General features: G+C 38.5%; 1 protein-coding gene across 2 annotated transcripts in view; it reads right to left on the bottom strand.

The window, feature by feature from the left end:
• The window catches only part of SLC4A4 (solute carrier family 4 member 4), a 348118-nt gene that overhangs the window by 89070 nt on the left and 235867 nt on the right, over positions 1–23181 (bottom strand). For both annotated transcript variants that reach the window (XM_032592973.1, XM_030313719.1), the window contains exons 8-12: positions 21527–21684; positions 14968–15055; positions 12551–12705; positions 11797–11916; positions 9068–9242 (exon numbers count right to left, since the gene is read on the bottom strand). In XM_032592973.1, the coding sequence (XP_032448864.1) occupies positions 9068–9242; positions 11797–11916; positions 12551–12705; positions 14968–15055; positions 21527–21684 (696 nt within the window). The remainder of the gene's footprint in view (positions 1–9067; positions 9243–11796; positions 11917–12550; positions 12706–14967; positions 15056–21526; positions 21685–23181) is intronic.

Genomic DNA, 23181 nt, shown 5'->3' on the forward strand with positions numbered 1-23181 from the left:
AGTCAACAAATCCTCTACATGCTAACTCTCTCTTCTGTAAAATCAATTGCTATTTCACAGAATAATTGGACTAAGAAAGACAATATATAAAGAGCTAATAATAGAGATACAATAAAATGTTTGTTTTCTTTCCTTCACTACTTCTCATCTCCTTCTCCCAGCCTGGCTCTATTATTTCTCTTTTCTTCAAAAGAGGGAAAAGATGGGGAGAGAAAGCTGAAAGGAGTGACATAAAAGAAAAGATGAAGATTAGTCCTCAGAGGAAAAGGGGCAAAAAAAACCTCTTTAGATCTCCAATATTTCTCAGAGCAAATCCTAAATCAACAGAAGCCTTAGGGGGCCACGCTACAGCCATTACTTCTTTTCATTCCTTGTGTTACTAAACACATGGAATCAACTATAATACAACAGAATAGTTTGTTTTACTTTACAGCAGTGAAGTCAAAACCCACATCCAAAACAATGTATGAACACTTTTCTGCTTACATCAGGGTATGATGTTAAACCAAAGATGGTCCCTGTTTGGCAAAACAGCCAAGAAAATCAGCACAAGTCCCATAACAGAAAGATCAAGCATAAAAGAAGTCACACCATAAGAACAAGAGTCTTTAAAAAAAAAAATCAACCATCATTGGTAACACCAGCGTTTCAGATCTTCGAACTACCTGTGACAAGGGTCACCAGGGCCATCATGCCTGTCGTTGCTAAGGTGAAATAAGCACATTCAAAAGATAACAAAACATTAAAAATTAAAAATGTACACTGTCAATTTTGACTTCACTGCAACTGAGTATCTTCATATAACACTAAAGAATGACCTGCTTGTTTTCTGTCCTTTTTATTAAGGAATTCATTATTTAGAATAATAATCACAACTGTTGGGGGGGGTTGGATGGCAATAACAGGAGAAAAGTGACACAACTGCCCAAGAAAACAAAAAATTTTCTATGGCTTTGAGAATTTTCAACCAAGTAAAACTTGGAAAGTAAAATATTTTGGTGGTAGTAAATGATAAAGTATTCGCTGACATTGTTGTTATATTTCAAGCTTTTTAAGAAAACTAAAATGTTTCTAACCATAAGAAGAGAAATTTCAGCCTGTGTTGGTTATAATTTATACAAACTGTGTGGAATGTTGAATAATAAAATTAAATTTCTCTAGCTGTGTCTCCAAATCTGAAATTTAGCCAAGGAAAATGGTACAGCCTAATGCCACTTAAACACATCCATTGGAAATAGGCAGTCAAGACCCGAATTATCTGCAGGAGTTTTGATGTCAGGTCCCCAGTTAAAAGCCAAGCCACATGATTAAAAATAAGTGAAGAAATGATGAAAGTCTCTAAATCAAATTTAGGTCACATGACAATTATCTGAGCTTTTTTTTTTTTTTTTTTTTTAAGAAAAAATACTGATTCCTTATCTCTACCTCGAACAATTAAATCAATATATCTGAAGATAAAGCCTGGGGAATTGGTATTTTTTCAAAGTTCCCCAGTTGATTTTCATGCAGCTCAAATTTGAGGTGCACCAATTCAAAAAAAAACTCCCTTCCTCTCAAAATAAGAACCACCTGCTGACATTTGTTAGGGTTACACAGACCATCCATCTACACTGGGGAAGAAGACTGGATATCCAACCCTCATTTTTTATTTCACCTGTGTAACTGCAGCCTATAAATCAGTGATTTCTGTCCTGACAGATCACAGCTGCCAAATCCTTATTGCCATCTACTCTGCCTAAAAGCGCTCTGTCGTCATGAACAGGATTTCTGTTTACACTGCCCAGCAGGACTGAAGAAAGAGAAAAAGCTGAAAGATGAATTAGCTCTCTGCTTAAAGAAAAGTGTGATCCAAAACCTTGACCAAAGAGCCACAACTGCAAGTCTGATAGAATGGATGGGCAAGACAGGGAGGCTTTACGGTATTTTTTTGTTTGAAGAGTTGTGAATAGGTACCTAGATCATCTGAAGTGCCCAAACATCAAATGCCAGTATAACCTTACACAAAATTAATCCCAGATGGATAAAAAATTTAAATGAAAACATAAAAGAACTAAGATATGTGGGTAAATATTTTTCTAATCTTGGAGTGGGGAAACCTCTTTAAGTATATAATGAAAATAAGAAACCATAAAAGATTGAAGATTTTGAATACATAAAATTACAATCTATATAGCAAAAGAAATCATAAATAAGGTGAAAAGACACAGGATAGATCTAGGAAAAATATATTTGGGATATTTCTGACAAGAAAAGGGTAGATATCCTTATTACACAAAGAGAGTTCTTATGCGTCAATGAGAAAAAAAACAAATACCTAAAAGGAAAATATGCCAAGGACACAAATACAAAGTGTAGACAGCCAATAAAAATGTGGAAGGATATTCGCCCTCACTAAAAGTCAAAGAAATCTGAATTGAGTAAGAATGAGCTATCATTTTTCCACCCATTGAATGGCAAAAATGAAAATATGGTACACAATCCTGTTTTTGCAAGAGTGCATGCATGTGGACAGTCTTGTCCATTATTGGTAGAAGTAAAAGCTGGGATGACCTTTGTGGAGTGTAATTTAAAACAAATATAAAAAAAATATCCTGCAAACATTTGCTAGGAATTTTACTCCAAGGACATAATTACAAAGAATGAAAATGTAGTTAGGCACCACAGTTTGTTTATAATTGAGAAAAATCGGGAAAACTGAAAGTGTACTAATAGGAGATTTATTAAGTAAATTGTAGGACATGTATCATCATGTGTATAAAAGATGTAGTCATTAAAAATAATGCTCAAGGTCCACATTGAAGTGGAAAAACTTCCACTTAATACTAGCCATGTTATGAAACAGCAGGTATATGATCTCGCTTATATAAAATCTTATACATCAATCTATCTGTTTCCACATGCACTGCAAGATGTAGGAAAGATGTTTATGAAAATGCTCATAATGGCTATTTCTGAGTCATGAGTTTAAGGGCAAAATTACCTTTTATGTAGTTGTTCTGTATTGTTTGAGTTTTCTACAGTGCATAATTATATCTTATTAAAAATAAAGCCATTTCAAAATTATTTGAAGACAAACACAAAATAGTTTTAGAAGGTAGCAACATTTGGGACTGCCAGCCTGCCCAAATCACTATCATTTTCTAATCACCAAGAAAACAGAGTTGACAAAGGTCTTTCCATTGAAAAAACCCAACCAAATATGTTCGGGTAAGTGAAAAATTCGGTTACATTTGACTTAACCTTAATCAAATAGGTTTGATTCAGAACTTGTACATGAAGTGAAGCAAATGATCTAGTTAAGTTGCTTCCTGGGAGAAGGAACAGCCAGCACACTGGAGGCAAGTAAACAATGCAAGCCCCTTACTTTGTCACCAAATGCACATTTAGTTTTGCCAACCACAACAACTCAACTGCCTCATGCCAACAGACTATCTCTACCTAATTTTTTAAACCTGTGGTATATTTCTGGAAGACTATGTCAGGCAGATGAGCATATCACCTTGCATTTCCACTTAGAGAAAGAAATGCATTTTGGTGCCAAAGCACAACATTTAGGTAAGTTGAAATTACTATACAGTCCTTACTACAATGAAGCAATTATCAATTTTCTTTACTCTTGCTGCTATAAACTGCACATGAGAACCTTCATAAAGAAGTGTCTATCTTATGGAGGAATATCATATGTGAATAAGAAACGATATATTTCCAACCTCAGCAGATTGATTAAATATTCTCAGCACAGCAGTATGTTTAAATAAAGCTTCAAATTTGGAGATGCCAGCTATAAATGTTCCTTATTATGAGACAAATTTCCTTAAAATGTGCTCTGTTAGGCTCCATAAATATCACAAAATTCACAGAATTCTAAAAATCTTACTGTATCCTTTTGCTAAAAGGTTTGTGAAAATAAGATTATATTTACTCTGGGGGAAAAAATTTAAATGACTTTCTTCACTCTAGACTATGCTCAGTCATTCACAATTAACAATGTCAATTTGAGTTCAAAGATTTTTCTGTGTCCATAAAGCTAAGAACAACTTTTAAGTGACATAGAGACTTGTCACAGAACATCAGAAAGTGTTCCCTGTACAGGTAACTTGCCCATAGACTAAGCTATCCATAAGTATTTGTTAAATCAATGTTTAACAATTTAATCAGAAGTATCTAAATGAACAGAACAGTGTACCTGCCTGGCAACCAAGAATATAACTACAATGCAATGAGCTGGCACACATGGTCACAGAGTTGGTTCCGGAAAGAACATGCTTCTAGGATGGTGAGGCTGAAAACCTTTTGTTTGTTTCATAGCATGGCAAGGGGACAAGAGCATTATTACAGTGGAACATACTGAGAAGGATAATAAGAGTGTTGCACAATTCCTGGACCTCAGAAAGCATATGTTCTAGTCCTTTGTTGCTGAACAATATGAACAGAAAAGAGGCACAAGCCCAGGGCTAGATCCAAGATAAATCTGAGGTCAACTCTTAGCAAAGCAGGTTCAGTCACTTGAGAAATCCAAGCTAAATTTTAATTGCCACACTTAAGGAATCCATGAATACCTCCTCTGAAAGCCTTAGAGTGCTCTCAGAGCAGCCTGATGGTCCAAACATGTGGCCCAACTTGGAGGATTCATGCAGTCATGGATGTTGCCATTATAAACTGATTGTACTTGGATCCATCATAGCTTCAACTGTTTTATTTTGAACACAGGTCCATGGGAAATGATCCATATGTATGGCTCCTAAGATGTGCTTCTAATGATGTGGGGGATAGATGTATACACACAGGTGTATATGTGGGATTAAATATACATATATTTTATTATGATTAATATTAATTACAATTTATATATTTTTTTCAGCTCTGAAATAAATGCTTAACTGTAAATTTTTGTCTTCAAGCAGGCAAGACCTCCTGCACAGAAGCTGGCAGAAGAGTTGCTTAAACAACAACAGTTCAGTGACTCATCTGTGTTTTCACAACACGTTTGTACCAGCACCCATGTCTATTTGTAGCCTGACAATAAAGACCCTATATGAACCATCTCTGAGCTGTCTGCCTTAAAAGCAAGGACACTATTCTCAGTTGACTCACTTGAGCTACTTGTGCTTTTGAGAATAACCCGTTGCCACATTTATGAAGGCATGTGATATAACTGAAGATTACTTCAGGCTGTGCCAATGTCCTGCTTAGTTCTGATCTAGTGTTTAGAAGGTCAAATAGACCCAGAGGGCTTTACCACCCTCAATAATCCCCTATATACCACTACTGGTATCTCCTGGGGACATAGAAAAAGAATGCCTTATCAACACCCTAGACTGTAAATACCATCAGAATGCGGATTATTATCTATTTTGGCTACTTATCTGTATCCCCAGCACTTAAAATAGTGTCTGCCACACAGTAAACACCCCATAAATACTTGCAAAGGAATAAATCAACCTCTGCCATGGGCCTGGGAAGTGATCTGGGACTTAGCACCAAATCCACAAAATATTTTGTTGTCCTGATGCCAAGTCAAGATTTCTACTTCAGAGCATCAAAACTTCTGTATGTTCAAGTACAGGTCCTTTCAGTACTGAGATACTTTTCAACATATTAAATCACCTTACTCCCTCGTCCATAAAATAGATAAAACCAACAGAAATATCAACCTAAGTCATCTATCATCATAAGAAAACCTAGTACAATGACTACAGGTAAAATGTTTCCTATTAAAATACTAGGATATGTAAAATTACTATAAAACTGTAAATACTATAATTACTATAAAACTATTGAGTTGTGTGTGTGTGTGTGTGTGTGTGTGCACTAGTCAGACAGGTGGTTTTATAGCTATAAATCCAGTACTTAGATCTATGCATCCATTCACTATATAGCATTAGTGCGCCCAAAAGAAATAGATAATAGACTATTCAGTTCAACAAATATATATTAACAATCATTCATTTTCTATTCTTTTTCAGTGTTTCTGCCACCCACTCTGACTTCTACGAGTACAAAATTGCAGTTCTTTGCCAATACATTTCTTCAAGGAAAGAGATTTCAGAAGGGACAGAAAAATATACCCTTTAGTATTTCCAAAGACTTTTAAAACATCGAGTTCACAGCTTCAATGACATTATCAATAAGAGATTACAAAATCTGTAATAAGCAGAATATGTCTAGCAAATGTCCTCCTAGGTTTGAATTTTGTACTTTGAATTAAGTCAACTCCTAGGAGTGACGTCCAGCAAATGGTCATTTTTGTGGACAACCTAACATCCTGATGTACTGAAAGCCTTTCTGTTTCTCCTAAAGTCTGCAGGATCCTGAACACTGCTTACTCCACCGTGAAGGCCTTTCCCATGACAATGATCACAGAACAAATACCCATGATAAGTACACGTGTCACACAACAGAATCCTTTACTTTCCCCAAAACTTGCACATATGGAAATTAATGCACCTAGGAGGGATCAACAATAGACTTCAACAGACTTCTTCCTCATCTCAGATGTTGCATTTTACAGCTAAGTTTTGGGATGCCTACATGGCTCAGTCGGTTAAGCATACAACTTCAGCTCAGGTCATGATCTCATGGTTTGTGAGTTCAAGCCCTTCGTTGGGCTCTCTGCTGGCAGCTCATAGCCTGGAGCCTGATTCAGATTCTGTGTCTCCCTCTCTCTCTCTGCCCCTTCCCTGCTCACACTCTTTTTCTGTCTTTCAGAAATGAATAAATGTAAAAAAAAAAAATTTTTTTTAATTTAAAGCTAAGTCTTATGAGGTTGAAAAGGGGTTCAATTCAGTTTAACAAGGCAATAAACTAACACATAGGACGTGTTGTAATTTCTCCACTTTCAAGGAAAAGAATCCATGGAAAACTATGTGTTAAAAAATGATCTGCACAAGAAAGTCTCTGTATATTCTGAACAACAGAAGGAGGTTTTCTTGCCACTGTCCCCAAATCACAGCTTTATTTTCCTAACGTGACTGCCTGTATTATGTTCTTTGTGCTGGCCTCACGGTGCTTCCTCAGTGCTTTCTTTTCCACTGGTTTTGTTGAATGATCTGATTTAGTTATCACTATGCTCTCATCTGGACAAAAAATAACTGCCCTATTTGGATACAGATCAGATTTATAAAAATCCTGTTATTGACATCACTGTTGCAGTTTATTTCGTTCATTCCTACCTTATGAACGAGGAAAAGAGGGAAGAACACCCTATTCACATACTTCATCTCTGTGTCCTACCACTCTTGGTTTCTCTTCCCCACATGGCAGGTCTCTCGCTGGGAACATATACATATGTGCTTTCTGGCCAGCACAATGTTAGTTTTTAAAAGTTAATTCATTGCAAATATTTAAGAATCACTAGATTTCACATAAGAATTTGAGTTTTCAGCCTCTTTCTGAAAATCAGAAAATGAAGTAATACGGAGAGCATATTCATATAGGAATAAGCAAAGCTGAGCGGTGCCTGCCCCCTTCTGATTAGGGCATGAGCTCTTAAAGGTCATCATGGTCCCCGTCTGTAAGAAAGCCAAGCTAGCCAAGTGGAAAAGTCATGTTCAGAGTCCTCAGTCCCCAAATGTTCCAGACATCCCAATCTAGGCACGAGACATGTGAATAAAGAAGCCTTCAGGGGCACCTGGGTGGCCCAGTCAGTTGAGCATCTGACTTCGGCTCAGGTCATAATCTTGCAGTTTGTGAGTTTGAGCCCCGCATCAGGCTCTGTGCTGAAGCAACTGTCAGCACAGAGCCTGCTTCGCATCCTCTGTCCCTCTCTCTCTGCCTTCCCTCTCCACTGTCTCTTTCAAAAATAAATAAATATTTAAGAAGCCTTCAGGGGACTCCAACCTCAGCTGTTACCTCGCTACAAACATGTGAGGCCCAAAGAGAGAACCACTCCAGATAAGCCCCTCAACCACCAAAACCATGAAAGGGAAGAATGAAATGGTTGTTTCAAGCCTCTAAGTTTTGGATTAATATGCTATGCAATAATAGATAAGGGCTAAAAGATAAAAGTGCTCTTAACAGACTACATACAATTATTTGAAGCAATTTCTCCCTTTTTACTTGGGTCAACATAGATGTCATATATCATCTCCATTTCATTTTTGTGTTTAGGCAGAATCTAAAGCATGAATGTGCCCAGAGAAGAAAACAAAAGTGGAAGAAAGCAATCTTTTGAAACAGCTGGGTTTGTTTTTTGTTTTGTTTTTTTTTAAGAAGGTGGCTGGCAGCACTTATGAATGTCACATAGGTTAATCAGTAATAAGCACTAAAGTAGAAGGGACAGAGTTTGAAAAGGGAATGAATCTAGTTCTTTTCCTAAGAATACTGGCTTCACTCACTACTCTGTATTCAGCATCTAGCACAATGCTTATTTTTTCTTAGCTTTGTACATATTTTTCTGAATGATAGAGGGCATCCAAAATATCTTTCGTACCACTAAAACGTCAGCTGTTACTGATACAAAAGGATGGCAAACGGCACCTGCAGAGTAATAGACTATGGTTTGTACAAAATAAGTCAAGCCAGGGTCTTTACAGCTTAATGATCAGGCAGGTTCAAGAACAGGAGAAACAACTCTTAACTTGTATTCCCTTAAAGCTGAATCCTACTGATAGACATGCAAATCCAACCTCAAGCAAATCCCTCAATTTTTTGATGACTGTTTGCTCTTGTGTAAAATGAAGGTAATCATGCATTCCCAGAAAAAGTGTTATCATCAAGCTTAACAGAATATGGCCCATACATTCAAGGTAGTAGAAGATCTAAACCCCGTGCCCTGCACAAAATTAAAGCAGCTGATATGCTTTTGCCCAAATGGAATTGTATATCCTCATTTCCTTCCCTTCTTTTCCCCACTTGTGACTCAAGCCAGATTTCATCGAGCTATTTTTGTAATTACTAAAATGCTGGAAATATAGCAGCAGGCCAGAAGCAAAGTAAAATGCAGCATCCAGCAAAAGAAAGAAAATCACGCTGAGTAACTGAAAGGCCATCTGCTTCTAGCTGAGCTGTAGGGGTGAGGAAGGCAATCTGGGCTGTACTATTTGTGTCTCCCCCAAACCAGACCCACCTGCATGTTGTCAGTGGCATCCCCAAGCAGTCCTCCAAAAGTGATAGCATTAGTTACAGTTGCCAGATAAATGAAGAGAATTGCTGAAAGAGCCTGAATATTTAAAGCATCATAAAAATCACTGGCAAAAAATGGTGCTTTCCTCTTTATGTCCTTAATGAGTCCACCACAGAACCTGGGTAGGGAGAAAGCAAACATGTGACAAGGTAAAATAAATATGTCATCAAATTAACCAAGGGTAACTCATTCAACCACAAAGAATTTGCAGTCAAAGTGTTTGAATCAACAAGCTCTATTTAACCACTTAAGGGAAAATGGGAAAACTGTAGAAGAATAAATTTTCTTCTATCTGTCTCTGTTTTGGTCCCTAAATTAGGTGTTGCATTCCCTAAAGAACAGTTGGTTTTTAGATGAGAGTGAATGGCGTAGATGGATTCAAATTTCTCACTCATTGTAGAAAAACATCACACCCATGAGCAGAGCATAGAAGTCCTTTAATAATCTTGCGTTGTTTCCTTTCCAGCTCCATTCATCATTCCACAAGTGTTTACTGCGCACCTGTGATATGCCCAGCACTTCTCCAGGTGCTGGAGACACAACAGTGAACAATACAGGCAAAGACGCCTGCCCTCGGGGATTTTCCTTTCGATATGGGGGACGGACAATATAAGCAAAATGGATGGTGCTAAACATCAAGGGAAAAAATTAAGTGGGGAAGAAGGTTATGAAATGCTAGAGAAGCAATGGCTGAACTATTAGAGTGGCCACAACAGGCCTCCCGAACCGGTGACTTTGGGATAAGGTCCCGAAGGCACGAAGGAGGAAAGCCATGCAGGTATACGGTGGAAAGGCACTGCAAGCGTAGCCCCATTACGCACATTTGCAGGTCAGCTGCCTTAGTTATGCATCTGTCAAACTACCCTCCCAACCAAACCTCACGTCTCAGCCTTCCCCACGCATACCCTTCCTTCAGCCTGTGGGGCCCTCCCTCAGAGAGTTCAGATTTCCACCATGGGGCTATCACACTTAATCGGGACTGACTGTCTGTGTGTGGGCTTGCTGGCCCTCGCTGCATCCTGTGCCCCACTTCAGTTTTCATGGTCTGCGTAGGGCTGTGCGTGGTGCCGGGCAGGCTGCAGACAGTACATTGGGGAAAAAGTGAGCTATCCAAGAATTAAATTCCAGTCTGATTAAGTAAAAGAGCTGAATTCCAGAACTCATATCTATAGAAAAGGAAAAGAATATTCCTAATAAAAGTACTTTGTAAAGAACTGTTCAGAAAAAATAGGGGGGAGAGGAGGTTTTATGTTCTCTATTCTTTCAGAAAAAAAGGGGAGGGAAAAAATGTCCCCTTAATTTCAGAGAGAAACCCAAGTGGTCATTAGAAGAATGAAATCATTTTATTCAGACTCAATTACATCTTAAAAAGACATACTTTTGTGCTTTCAAAAAAACCTTTAATGTTCTTAAAAGGTCCTATCTTCGGGTTCCTGGGTGGCTTAAGTGTTCGACTTTGGCTCAGGTCATGATCTCACAATTTGTGAGTTCGAGCCCCATATCGGGCCCTGTGCTGTCAGCGCAGAGCCTGCTTGTGGTCCTCTGTCCTCCTCCCCACTGTCTCTCTGCCCTTCCCCCTGCTCGCACACTCTCTCTTCTCTCTCTCTCAAATAAACATTAAAAAAAAAAGTCCTATCTTCATAAAATCAGTATCCTACTTAAAATTTTATTTAATACAAAACAAAATGGAGAACCTAATAGTGGAAAGAAAAGGAGGAATTATCATAAAAAGAGATTTACAAAAGCAGTCTGGGAATCCTGAATCCCCAACGGCAGGCTAAGGAGACCATGACCTGTGAGTTCCTCATTTCTGTACCATGTTGCCCACTTATGAATAAATGTACAGAGAAGGGAGGGACGCACAAAAGCCAAATGGGGAAGACAACACATGACACCACCTTCCTGCCACGGGTTCACACCCACCTGAAGACCCCGCTGGCTTTCTCTCCAACACCTCCTCCCTCACTTCATGGCCTGGATGCCAACCCAGCACACACCAGGCCCTCTGCTGTCCCCTCCCCCTACCTCACTTCTGCTGGTCTATCTCTAGCTCCTGCAGGACTTTTCTCATGGGCTTTCCTGCCGGACTTTTCTGTAAGGCCTTCTCTGAGTTCACTCTTTATATTGGAATGTCTTTCCCCTATCACAAAACCCCCTATTTCTGTTTTCGTTTTCCCCCATTAAACCATCACCACATTTCTTAATTTTCTCATTGCTTGTCTCCCACTACTACAAAGGAAAACCCAAAAGGACAAAGGGTTTTTGTTTAATTCACTGTTGCATCCCCAGTGCCTGTGATTAATCAATATAAGTATCTGTTGGCTGCACAAGTATACAAATCAGTGAGTAAAATGCTGATAGGGAGATGAAGGGAAATTAAGATCTAAAGAGATCCTCATCTGGGTGCCTGGGTGGCTCAGTCGGTTGAGCAGCTGACTCTTGATTTCCGCTCAGGTCGTGATCTCATGGTCATGAGACCCAGCCCCACGTAGAGCTCTGTGATGACAGTGCAGAGCCTGTTTGGGATTCTCTCTCTCCCTCCCTCTCTGCCCCTCCCCTGCTCGTGTGCACAGGCAAGCATGTCCTCTCTCTCTCTCTCTCTCAAAATAAATATTTAAAATAATAAAATAAGGAGATTCTCATCGTGAATGGCCAAATAATCCATCAGTTACCGTCCAGTTCGCTGCAATTCTTCACAATCCGCATGTCCTCCTCCTCCTCCTCCGTGGCCTCCGTCGTGAGGTGTGTCCCCATTCATCTGAACATTCTCTCCGCCTGAGTACATATTCTTTCTAAGCAAGACAACAGAGCCCAAGAGAATATCAGTTTCTTTTACTCATCTGCTTCTTAGCTGTGCCGCGCACGAGACTAACGAAGAGATGGACTGAAAACCCTTTGGGAGAAAGATCATTTCCTTCCACCACCCTAACGGACAACTCTTAAAGTGTTGTATTTAGAGGGAGGACAAATGACTGATGAATAAAAAGCTAAATAAGTTGCATACTGTATAAGACAGAAACCGTTTCACCGGGAAAACAACAGATTTCCAGAAAACGGCTTCTCCAAATGGTCTCACCTGATTTTTTAACCTCTTAAATCTATAGGGACTCGTTTTGAGTAAACCAGTCTTCTACATGTGCAGGAAGTCCCCAACACATCCTCCTAAAAATCTCTATGATGTATTCCAATATCATAATCTGAGATCTCTAATTTGCAATCACTGAAGAAGATAACAACATATAACACTCATTTTACAGCATCGACGAAATGTCAAACCAAAGTACATACGTAATTCATTTGAGATAATACATCAAGTTAAATGTGAACCTAAAAACACAATATTAGGACAGTCACCTGACCCCATTTCCTTTTGTGAGCACAACCTCCTTCTCAAGGATGAAAACTCCCAATTGCCCGATAATTTACCTTTTGTCAGATGATGGAAGGCTTTTAGGAGGCTCTATCCTGATTGCTGGGTCCCATTCCCCAGGTGGAAGAACAATGACTTCATCGAGGAACTCGTCGATACCAGCAATCAGGTCCTGCCTGTCTTTAGCTTTATAAGCAATGTCATGGAACACCTAAAGAATAATAAGAGATGTGCTGATCCAACAAGAGAACTCTCTACATGCCTCACAGCATGTTGAGCCTCAGAAAGGCAATCTATAATCCACTTTAACATTTATTTCATATATGTTTAATATAATCATATTCTCATATTTCCTATCAGCTTGTCCCAAAGTATTTTGGGATTCTGATTTTGAACCCAGAGAATATAAGTGGAGGCATGAGAAAACAGCTGCGTTTTTTTTATATGTCTTTTTAATCAATACTGTAAAACAACACTGTCTTTCATCTCCCACTGGCATGTACCATTGCTGATACAGTTGCTGTGGAAGCCAGATGCAAATGGTTTGGAGAAATATACAAAAGAATCATTCTCTGAAATAAAAATGACTGGGACAAACCATTGCTGGTAATTCAAAAAGGAAAAGTTCAAGCTGAGGATTAAGATCGGGTTAAGTCCCAAACATTGCAGCTCTCGAACACAAATAATGTTAGCTATTAAAAAAAGAAAAATCTAAGTTATGCTGGTAACACATAAAGCAAAGGGCTTTAAGCAGGTGATCATCTGTCTAACTTTTTAGCAAGGCAATAACTAAACCAGCCAAGGCAGCAAATGCTTCATGTCTTTTATACAGATAGCCAAGAAGGAGCTCCAGAATTTACATAATCCTCTTTGCCAATCATTCCATTCTTCTAACCTAGGTGACCATCTGAAAGTCCTTTACGCATAAGCCTTTCATACCTCATCAGTCAAATTCTTTAGTCTCCAGGACAGAAGATGGCTCCTGTTCAACATCCTTACCTGTTCTTAAAGATTGCTAGTAAATCTCTTCTCCTCAACAAGAATTTTTAAAAGCTATGAAACAAATTACATGTAATGGTCTGGGGGGGGGGGGTGAGGTTGAGATTAGGGCATTACAAATGCCAGCATCTCATCTGTGGTGCTCTAGCCGCTAGAGAGGGTCACTTTTCCAGCCTCCCCTGCAGATAAGAATTGACAGTTTTGACCAATGAGATGAAAGAAAAAAAGCTGTTTGAGAAACCTTTAGAATACCTGTTAGACTGATACGGCTAACATTCCCACCCTCCGTCTCCCAACACTTCCCGCTCCATGCCCCTTCTGTATTCAACCTCCCCCTCCTCAAACTTGAATACAGAAGAGATGGCTAGAGCTGACTGCAGCAGCCCTCTCAAGCCCACAAAGCCAGAACCTTGGCTCTTGATTGATCATGAAACAGTTAAGTTAAACCGACTCTAGCAACTGCCTACCTCCAAATAAGCCCCAAATAATTTAAGCCACTATAAATCAGATTTTTCTGTCATTTAGAGCCTAAGGCAGTTCTAATTACTGCATCTTAGGAGGAAGGATTCTTTTTTAAAGAAAATGTAAACACATGAAAATAAATAAAAGAGCCCCCTGAGATGCTTAGTTGCCTCAAGGGGGAAAAGCCAGCATAGCTATACATCAAAAATGCTCTCAGTCCCACATTAAGTAACCATCTGAGTAATCACCAAATAAAGCTTCCATAACTAAATGCCCTATTCTTCACTTAACACATGGAGAAGCTAACAAATTAAGTAATAAAGCAAAAGTGAAACATTTGGGAAAATAGTAAGCTAGAAAGACACAGAAGGAAAATCAGTGATCCCATATCCTAATTGTAGTTCTCCTACTATGAGACTAGTTTAAGGTTTCATCATATCTAAAATGTGTGAACAACATTCAAGCTGTTATGAGAGTAAGGTTATAATTCCAAAGCACTAGAAACTCTGCAGTAACAGTTGCTAATGCATTTTAGTAAGTGTGTAATTCCTTCCCACAAGATAAGAAGACCATAAAAACAGGTACTTTCTGATACCTAAGGAAAAAATGCATGATCCATTTTATTACGCATTACTTTATAGAACCCATTATTTCTGAAACAATATGGTATAAGGACACTTGAACTCCCAGGATGAATATATTAAACATTTTAAGAGGTAAAGTTTAAGTTAATACAGTGATTTGAACTTTTTAAAGGATATTTAACATATATCTCTTTTAAGAATTGCAAATGCTTAGAAAAAGAAAGGAAATTATGTTTTATTCCAACATAAAATTTATTTTTTGAAAACTGTGTCGAGACCAGCGCATCTGCCATGAATGAGTGTACCTTATGCCATAAAGAGGACTGGTGACCACATACTCTGACTTGAGTAAATTGTGACAGCCAATTCATAGTATGAAAACTATACAAGCGGGACATTCACAAATCACCATGTTCCAGATCCCCTACCTCGTCAGACATCAGGGTGGCAATGGCTCTGCCGATCTCATGATAGGACTTGGCTTTCCCCTTAGGACCTAAGAGAATGAACAAGAACCTAATGGAAGAGGAAAGAAGCAAAGGCTATAAAACACATTTCATCAAAGTCAATGTACATAACACTGAGACACGTTTATCCTATTTGTAAAAAGCTGAGGTCTAGAATTCATCTTTAAGACAAAGGTAATATTCGTGGTAATATGAAAGATACTCTTTCACACTATCATGAAATACAAATTGTTGTTTCTTTGGAGGCAAAGAAGAATTTAACATGGAAACCCTGAGAAGTTTATTTACTGAATAGGAAAACTTCACTTTAGGAGTCATTCAATCTTTCTTTCCTAAACTTTCTTCTATCTCCACTTCTACTGACTTTGAGAATCTGTGGAGAAAACCCATTAAGCACAATAACTAGAAAGACTTAGTACATCTTCAGATTTCTCTGACTTTTCCTTACTCAATATGAACAGTGACAAATGATCCTCTCCATACTTTTAAGAAATATTTCTGCTCAGAAGTGACTGGAAGTCAGCAAAAACCAAGTCCTCTAGAAGTAAGCCACATGCTGACAGCCAAAGTAAAGAAAGAAAACTATGAGAGAAATTCGAAATAAAGCATCTTTCATGGACAGTTAAAATTCTTTTGTGAGTGTCCTCATTTTCCTTCCCAAACTTGTTTTCTTGATAATGTACACGCACTGCTCCACAGTAAGTAGGTCCTGGAATTTGCAGTAATGAGCTTATCCCCACTTAGGTTCATGTCTCAACTAGGGAGGAAGAAACCCAGTAAGTAAGTGAATAAGAAAAAATATATAAAAGGCAACACTGGATACATCTCCGCCTTGCTTATAATCGTGTCTTACCTAACATGGAGACAATAAGGGCAATAAAAATAATCACATCACATGTGCTCAGCTTTTTAAAGTTTGCAAAACATTTCATATTCATCACCTCATTTAAACGCCACATACCCTTTTGCAATAAGGAGAGGTATCCTATTCCCGCTTAATGGTGAGGATACTGAGGCTCAAGGAGGTCAGTGGATGAGCCAAAGACGTGCCTAGTAAATGAGAGACAGTAGATAGGCCTTCTCACCTCCTGTTATTTTCAACACACAATGTGCCTAACATTACCTGCCCAACCTATACATGGGGTTACAATTCAACAGAGAAAAGCTAACCCACAATGACTCTCACGGCTCGTCCTGGGGAAAGATGTTGTGGATACTTAGCTGGGGACAAGAAATCTTAGGTAAAAATTTATGGGACCAGGGATGGGATGGGATTTGCTTAATACAATTTTATTTTATACTTATTTATCTATATACCTCACTTTAAATAAAAATGGGCCAACAGCAAGTACTCTTCAAAGTGTTAGGGTCTGTCCCAAAAAGCCCCTGAATAAATTTTTTTTTCATTATAAAATTCAGTCCAAAGGGGAAAGGAAAAAAACAAAAAAACAAAAAAACAGAAATCAAGAATGTAAGAAGGTATCTGAAAGTTTGAACACTCAGACTTCATATCAAAATAGCTATAAAACCATTCAATACTTATTTGCTTAGAAACCAGTTCTGGCATGAGGCGGCACACTCGCTTTCAAGTATTATCACGGTAGATGAAAAAGCAAAAGCAATCAGCAGGCATGAAAGTCTGTTCAAGTATGAAGGAAGTGATTATTAAAATTGGATTTAGTTATTCTAATATTGAAGTTCAGTTGATACTAGAACTTCTCTTCCTTTGAAGTTGGACCTAAATTATACACCCCTACATACAGTATTATAAAATGCTTCTTAATGACAGTAAAATGTACTATACTAAAGGGAATGATCACTGATTTGAGTGCAACATATGCAAAAAATATTTAACCACCTAAGCAAAACAGAAATCCCATTTAGGAACACCTACAATACTGGTCACATTGCCCAGTCCTATTAGCCAGTCTAGCAATAGCCAGCTGTCAGGCAAGACAATAAGAACATAGTTTGGGGCAAAGGGGGAGAATGCAGTGCAGAAAGAGAAAATATCAAATACCTGGATCCTTTACTTATTCACACATTTTTAAATAATGGTTTCCTTTACTTGCCATTTTTTGTTATTTTAATGTGTCTAAATATTAGTTTTTCAGTAAGACATAATACCTAAGATCTTTCTGGACCCATTCTGCACCTCTTCCTACCTTGCCGTAGCCATCTCCATCATGATTATAACTTACAAACACACATTATGGAAATACACACTTACCAACTGACACATGAACTATCAGGCTGACTATATGGCAACAAAGACAAAACACTATCTTGCTAGAAAGCGAGACAAATACTCTCATTTATTAGTAGTCCTCAAATATAAACTTTGGCAGATGAGATGGGTAACCATCCCAAGAGCCGAAAGTAATGGAGCCTCTAACTCAAGCCCTCTGGGATGAGGGAATATATTTTCTGTAAATATTTCCTCTAGTCTCTGCTAAATAATACCGAATAATGAATGGAAGTAGCAGCCCAATAGTGACTATAACATGCATCAGAGCAATAAACCCAATATATGAGAATTATATTGTTTCACGAACTTAGATATAAAGGTATGATTTCTTTCTGTGGTAATGTATTTTTTATTAAAAAATGCATATATATTACATATAATATACAAATATTTATTAACACATATATATTGATGTGTTTTTTAGTGGAAAATCATTAAGTGCCCAATAGAAATAAAATGTTACATAACAGCTAAACTTTCCCATTACTCCAGTCAGGAACCATTCAGTAAATTCAACCTCTCAAAATGATACAGAGAAGAAATCTGGCCATCTACAAGTAGCAGGAAACATCACCTCAGGTCAAGAATTTCATCTGTAGGGACGGAAACCCTGAAGAAGCCCCTGATTTTGGACTGCATTACTGAAAAGGAGATGAGAAAACTAGGATTGCAGAAGAACTCATCAAGTTGAAGTTCCCTCTGCCTGAAACATGTTCTTTCCCCTTGAACCCCTTGAAGAAGCAAAAGCTGTTGCAACTTTTATGACAGAAGTACATCTTGCCAAACTCAGCTTTTATAATGTACTGAAAACTCCTTTCATGACCCAAGCTGTTTTTTGTCAATGGACAGATGTTATTTTTAACCAGAAGCTTTTTTTCCTTATTAACAAATTAGAGTAAACACCGCATTTGTGTGGCTCGAAGGGCACAGCCCATGTTGACAGCTGGGGAAAAGAAATTAATTTATGCTACTGAGTTCTTTTTATTCACTCATAACTAGAAATAAAGTCATAGTTAGAATCTACTAGTGCTAGCTGTCTCAAGAATCTTCATGAGGCCCTTCTACTCTTGTGAGCTTTTTCACATACCTAATTATGCCTGGGGAGGATGCCTCTAGCATTCTCCATAACAAAAATAAGTACCAGATGATCTCTGTCCGGAACCAATGGACTGTACTCATATTCACAAAATAATTATAGGCAGAAACAGAGCACAATATCAGAAGAAGAGCCAGCCTTCCTAAACCACTCAATCTTTGCAGAAAGGATGTGCACCTCCCCCCCATCCTTCCTGATATATCACAGCTATTTCTAGAATAAACTCAGCATGTACCAATCCTTTACTCCCTGCTCTCAAAACAGCAGTGAATCAAATAAGCCATTATTCATATTTAGCAGTTTTGGAAATTATGGCTGAACTGTAGCGTCCATAATAGATGCATGAAGACCATAAACCCACCACAACCAACCACATTACATACGATAAATAGCAGCTAGCAACTAGAGTGCTGGGCAAGACAGAATTGAACTAGCTAGACCATTGTCCCAATCCCTCTAATGAGATTTTCTATCGTTTTGATAATTAAGCACAAACTGCTCTTTAAGGCAAATCATCATTTATCACATAAAATATATACTAACTTACAGTGATATGAAAAGGGTAAACATTCTAAATTTTTAGAGGACCAAAACTTATGGAATAACTACTTGTCTTAAATGTGAAAATCAAGATCAGAAAAGAACAAACTGATCAGGGGTTTTGATTTCTCTTCATGGGAAAACCCTAAAGTATTTTGTTCTAATCCATTCTAAATAGCTCCTTAGATTCTCCCTAAAAGCCCGGCTTCAGAGTCAGAAATCTGCAGTTCTATTTCTAGCACTGATCGTGAATCTTCCCTTTGCCTCCATCTCTCAACTGTCAAGTGGGAATAACAATAGTTATTATCCCCTACATAGGTCATAAATAGGAGTGAGCAGCAGCCTGTACGGACAGATATAAGATGACACCAAGCAAAGTGTATGCAAGATGCTAGGAAAATCATAAGCACATCCTACGAAGTCGCAAAGAGTAAAAGAATGGTTCGTTTGCTTTCACATGGATGGCAAGAAGGACTCCTAAGCAGAGAACATCCACTAAGTTGGCTGTAGCCCTGGTGCAGTCAGAAAGCTAAAGCAGAAAGCTAAGCCGATAGGAGGGTATTGAATCTTGTGGGCACTACAGTCACAGAGCTGCGAGACCCACACTTCCTAAAAGATGCATGGCACTAATACCACTTATCATAAATAGCAATAATAGCAATAATAAACATAAGAGCATAACGTTCTAAAGGAAAAATGACCAGTACAAAATGTACACCACAACAGACATTTCGGGTCTCCCTGCAGTACAACAGGCAGCACGTTAAAGCACAAGGCTGAGTACGGGGCAGTTCTTCACAACCGACTACCACATTCCTTGTGGGATTTCCTTGATTGGATTTCACAGGATGCAGCCATTGTAAATGGCCCCACATTACTCATACACAAAAGGCTAATGAGACTCCCTACGCACTGATTATAGCAGGCACCAGTTCAGAGGACAGCAAATGGATAAAAATATTTCCTGGAAAAATGTTAACATGCTTGGATATATTGTTCAGACTATTGCCCTGAAATAGTTTTATGACATTATTGAATTACACTCCCTTGAATTGCCGGGCTCCCTTTGTTAATTCAAATGATGCTGTATTTCACCTCTAGACTAGTACCACTCTCCTGTACAGAAGAAAAGAATATGCCAGACAGGAGCAGATGATAAGAGGGATACACAAATAGTCACGATTTGCTACTCAATGAACTTGTATTATTGTTAAATAAAAAACCCTCTACAATATTTTTTACTTGTAGCCTCCAAAGAAGAAAAGTAAGAAAAATGAAAATGCAAGAGCAATTTAACACTTCTTGGCATGTTTTTTTTCTTTCAAGCCCCAGTAAAAATCATTCCACAGAGACATAAACAAAACCATAGGAGCACAAGAGCTGGACGTCAGCCCTGATCTGAGTCAGCTAGCTGTTCGCCAGGTGATTGCTCAGATAGAACTGCAAGGCTCTGCTGGAATGTTTTCAAGTGAACAACTAAGTTACAGAAAACACAAATCATGATAATCCCATCAACTGAATAAGCTACAATCTTCTCCTTCCCTCTGCCATTTGTCCAATGACTGCCTACTAATGACCAGTATTATTCCGGTCTATAGTGTCTAAGAAATATAAAAATAGGGAGAAAATACCCGTATGAAAGAAAAACTAGCCTGTAATCTATGAATGGGGAGGCCATAAGGAAATGTTCTGATTTTCCTCCTAACTTGGCTCAAAGCAAACTGGAGCCCCTTGTCTCTGTCAGTTTATCATGCCAAGACCATCTGAGATCACTGAGGATTCACAACCCTTCCTGCACACCTGAGGAAACCTAAAAAGAGAAAAGTCACCTGTCCTTGCCCTGTACCCACAAAAAGCACCCCCCACAAAGTTCCTATTCATATGGTAGTTTTATGGTGTCAAGTCAAAGATTACAAGCTTCTCTTCAAACTCTCCTTCAGCACAAGTTTAAGTGAAGCATTAACTTCTATTCACCTACTGCACTCCAAAAATCAGCCTTCTAACTCTCGAGCTCAGCAGCAAGGCAGATAAACTGGATGACTTCTGAGGTGCTGCGTGGTGTAGTGAGTACATGATCATAATTAACTGTAATATGCTTCCTTTTAGGATAAGAATGTATATAACACATAACAATGAAGTGTGCAAATTTAAGTGTGCAGCTTAATGATTTTTCTATATTCATGTGTATATATACACATATATACTTACATGTATGTATATATGTATGTACCTATTGTCAATTTTCTGATAAAACATAGAGCAAATGAGAGCAACTCTGACCTCTGAATCACTGACCATCTGTATGACCCTGGACAAGTTACTTAAACTCTCAGACTCAGTTTCTTTATCTGTAAAATACACATACCCATAGTTTACAATTTAAACATATTATGAGAATTAAATGACTAATCCATAAGAATAAACTAGTACATGGCCCAGTTGGTTATTATAATTGTTATTATTACTACTATACAAGTGCCAAGTAATTTGATAGCATGAAAGATGAGCTAAGTCATCATTTCAGATTAAACCTCTCCGATATGCCTGCTCTGGATGTATCCTCATTCCACTGATTATCTAGCCATGATTTCCCTATAAGCACATTGTGGACCTCAGCAGGTCAGGGAGTAGCTTACCTTGTGGGCACAGGGACCTCAGTCAGGGCACCCAGCATGACCGCCTGCTGGAGCCGAACAAAGGCAATGAAAGGAGTATCCAAGAAGTCAACCTCCCCAACAAGCACGTTGGAGGCTTCTGCATCACGTGGAAGTTTTTTCATGAACTTATTCTTCAGCTGCATGGGAAGAGCCAAGAAAACACAACTTATTTCCAGAAAAGGGAACAAGAAGAGCCCCTCCATATATCACTCAAGGAAATTCCACACAACAGGCTCTAGCTAGCCATTTTTCTATTATGTTTAACCATTCTATTATAATAAACATTACTCTGGATTTTGAATTCAAAAATACTGAGGGTATAATCACATGGCTTACATATAAAACAATGTTTACATATAAAAAATCATTTATTTATGCACTCACTCAATAAACGTATGTTCAGAGTCTACTATGAGGCCGGCATTGATCTACACTCTAGGGATATAGGGATGGATCAACGAATTACATGCCTTCCTTGGGTCATGGGTCACATTTCAGCAGGAGAGAAACAAAATATGATTTACAGTAGTGATAAATGCTAAGAAGGAAAAATATAATAGCTAAGAGGGTACTATTTTAGGTCCTACTTGGTCAGAGGAAGCCTCTGAAGAAGCACATTTTACATTGGAGTGAGGCGACAAGCCATTCCAGGATCTGCCTAAAGAAAATTCTAGGCAAAGAGAACAGCAAATGCTAAGGTTCTGAGATAGAAAAGAGCTTGGCAGAGAGGTTTAGTAAGAAGGTGAATGTGGTAGGAGCTAAAGCAGCAAAGGAGAGAAAACAGCAGCAAATGAAGTTGCACAGGTAAGGGGGAGAGCCAGGTGGTAAGGGCCTTGAAGGTCACAATTAAGAGTTTGGAATGCTTTAGGTAGGATTTGCCTGCTAAAAATCCAAATGAAAAGGGGAGTAGAAAGACATACATTTAGAAGATACTACCATGTAAAAAGAGTTTAAGACCATGAGACAGGATGACACAACCTTGAATGGGAGTACAGATAAAGAAGAGGGATAAGATCTAAACCCTGGGCCATTTTATCTTTCATAGAAATGGGAGGAGACATAGGGAGAGGACACTGACAAAGAGCAGCCAGTGAGGTTGGAGGAAAACCAGGACTTCATCAACAATCAGGTGAACAAAGGGCTCAATGAAGAAAGCTTATCAGCTGAGGCAAAGGCTGCTGAAAGTTCAAATAAGATGAGAACCAGGAATGGACCAATGAGTTTGTCAAGAAGAAGGTGCTGGGTGATCTTGACAAGAGCAGCTATGGTGGGGAGTGGGTGCCCAGTGAAGAATGAGAAGTGAAGAAGTGGAGACAAGGGAGTAGAGAGATTTTGAGAAATGTTGCTACCAAGAAAAGGCAAGAAATAGGAAGACAGGTAAAGGAAAACATAAAACAGAATTTCTTTTAAATGGCACGTGTGCTAACACTTTGGAATGTTAATGAGACAGATTATTTCTGCAGGAGACAAAGGGGACAACTGCAAAAAGAGCTCAGGGAATCCTGAACTACGGAGAAGAGAACTGAGAAGTGAGATGATGAGGAAGAGGGAGAAAGGGATATGGGAATTTGAGGAGAGGGGTAAAGGCTTAAAGTAGTTTTCTTGGGAGGCTTATCTTGTAGGTGTTATTCGTC

This window comes from Lynx canadensis, chromosome B1 (genome assembly GCF_007474595.2).
Source record: "Lynx canadensis isolate LIC74 chromosome B1, mLynCan4.pri.v2, whole genome shotgun sequence".
Classification (NCBI taxonomy): domain Eukaryota; kingdom Metazoa; phylum Chordata; class Mammalia; order Carnivora; family Felidae; genus Lynx; species Lynx canadensis.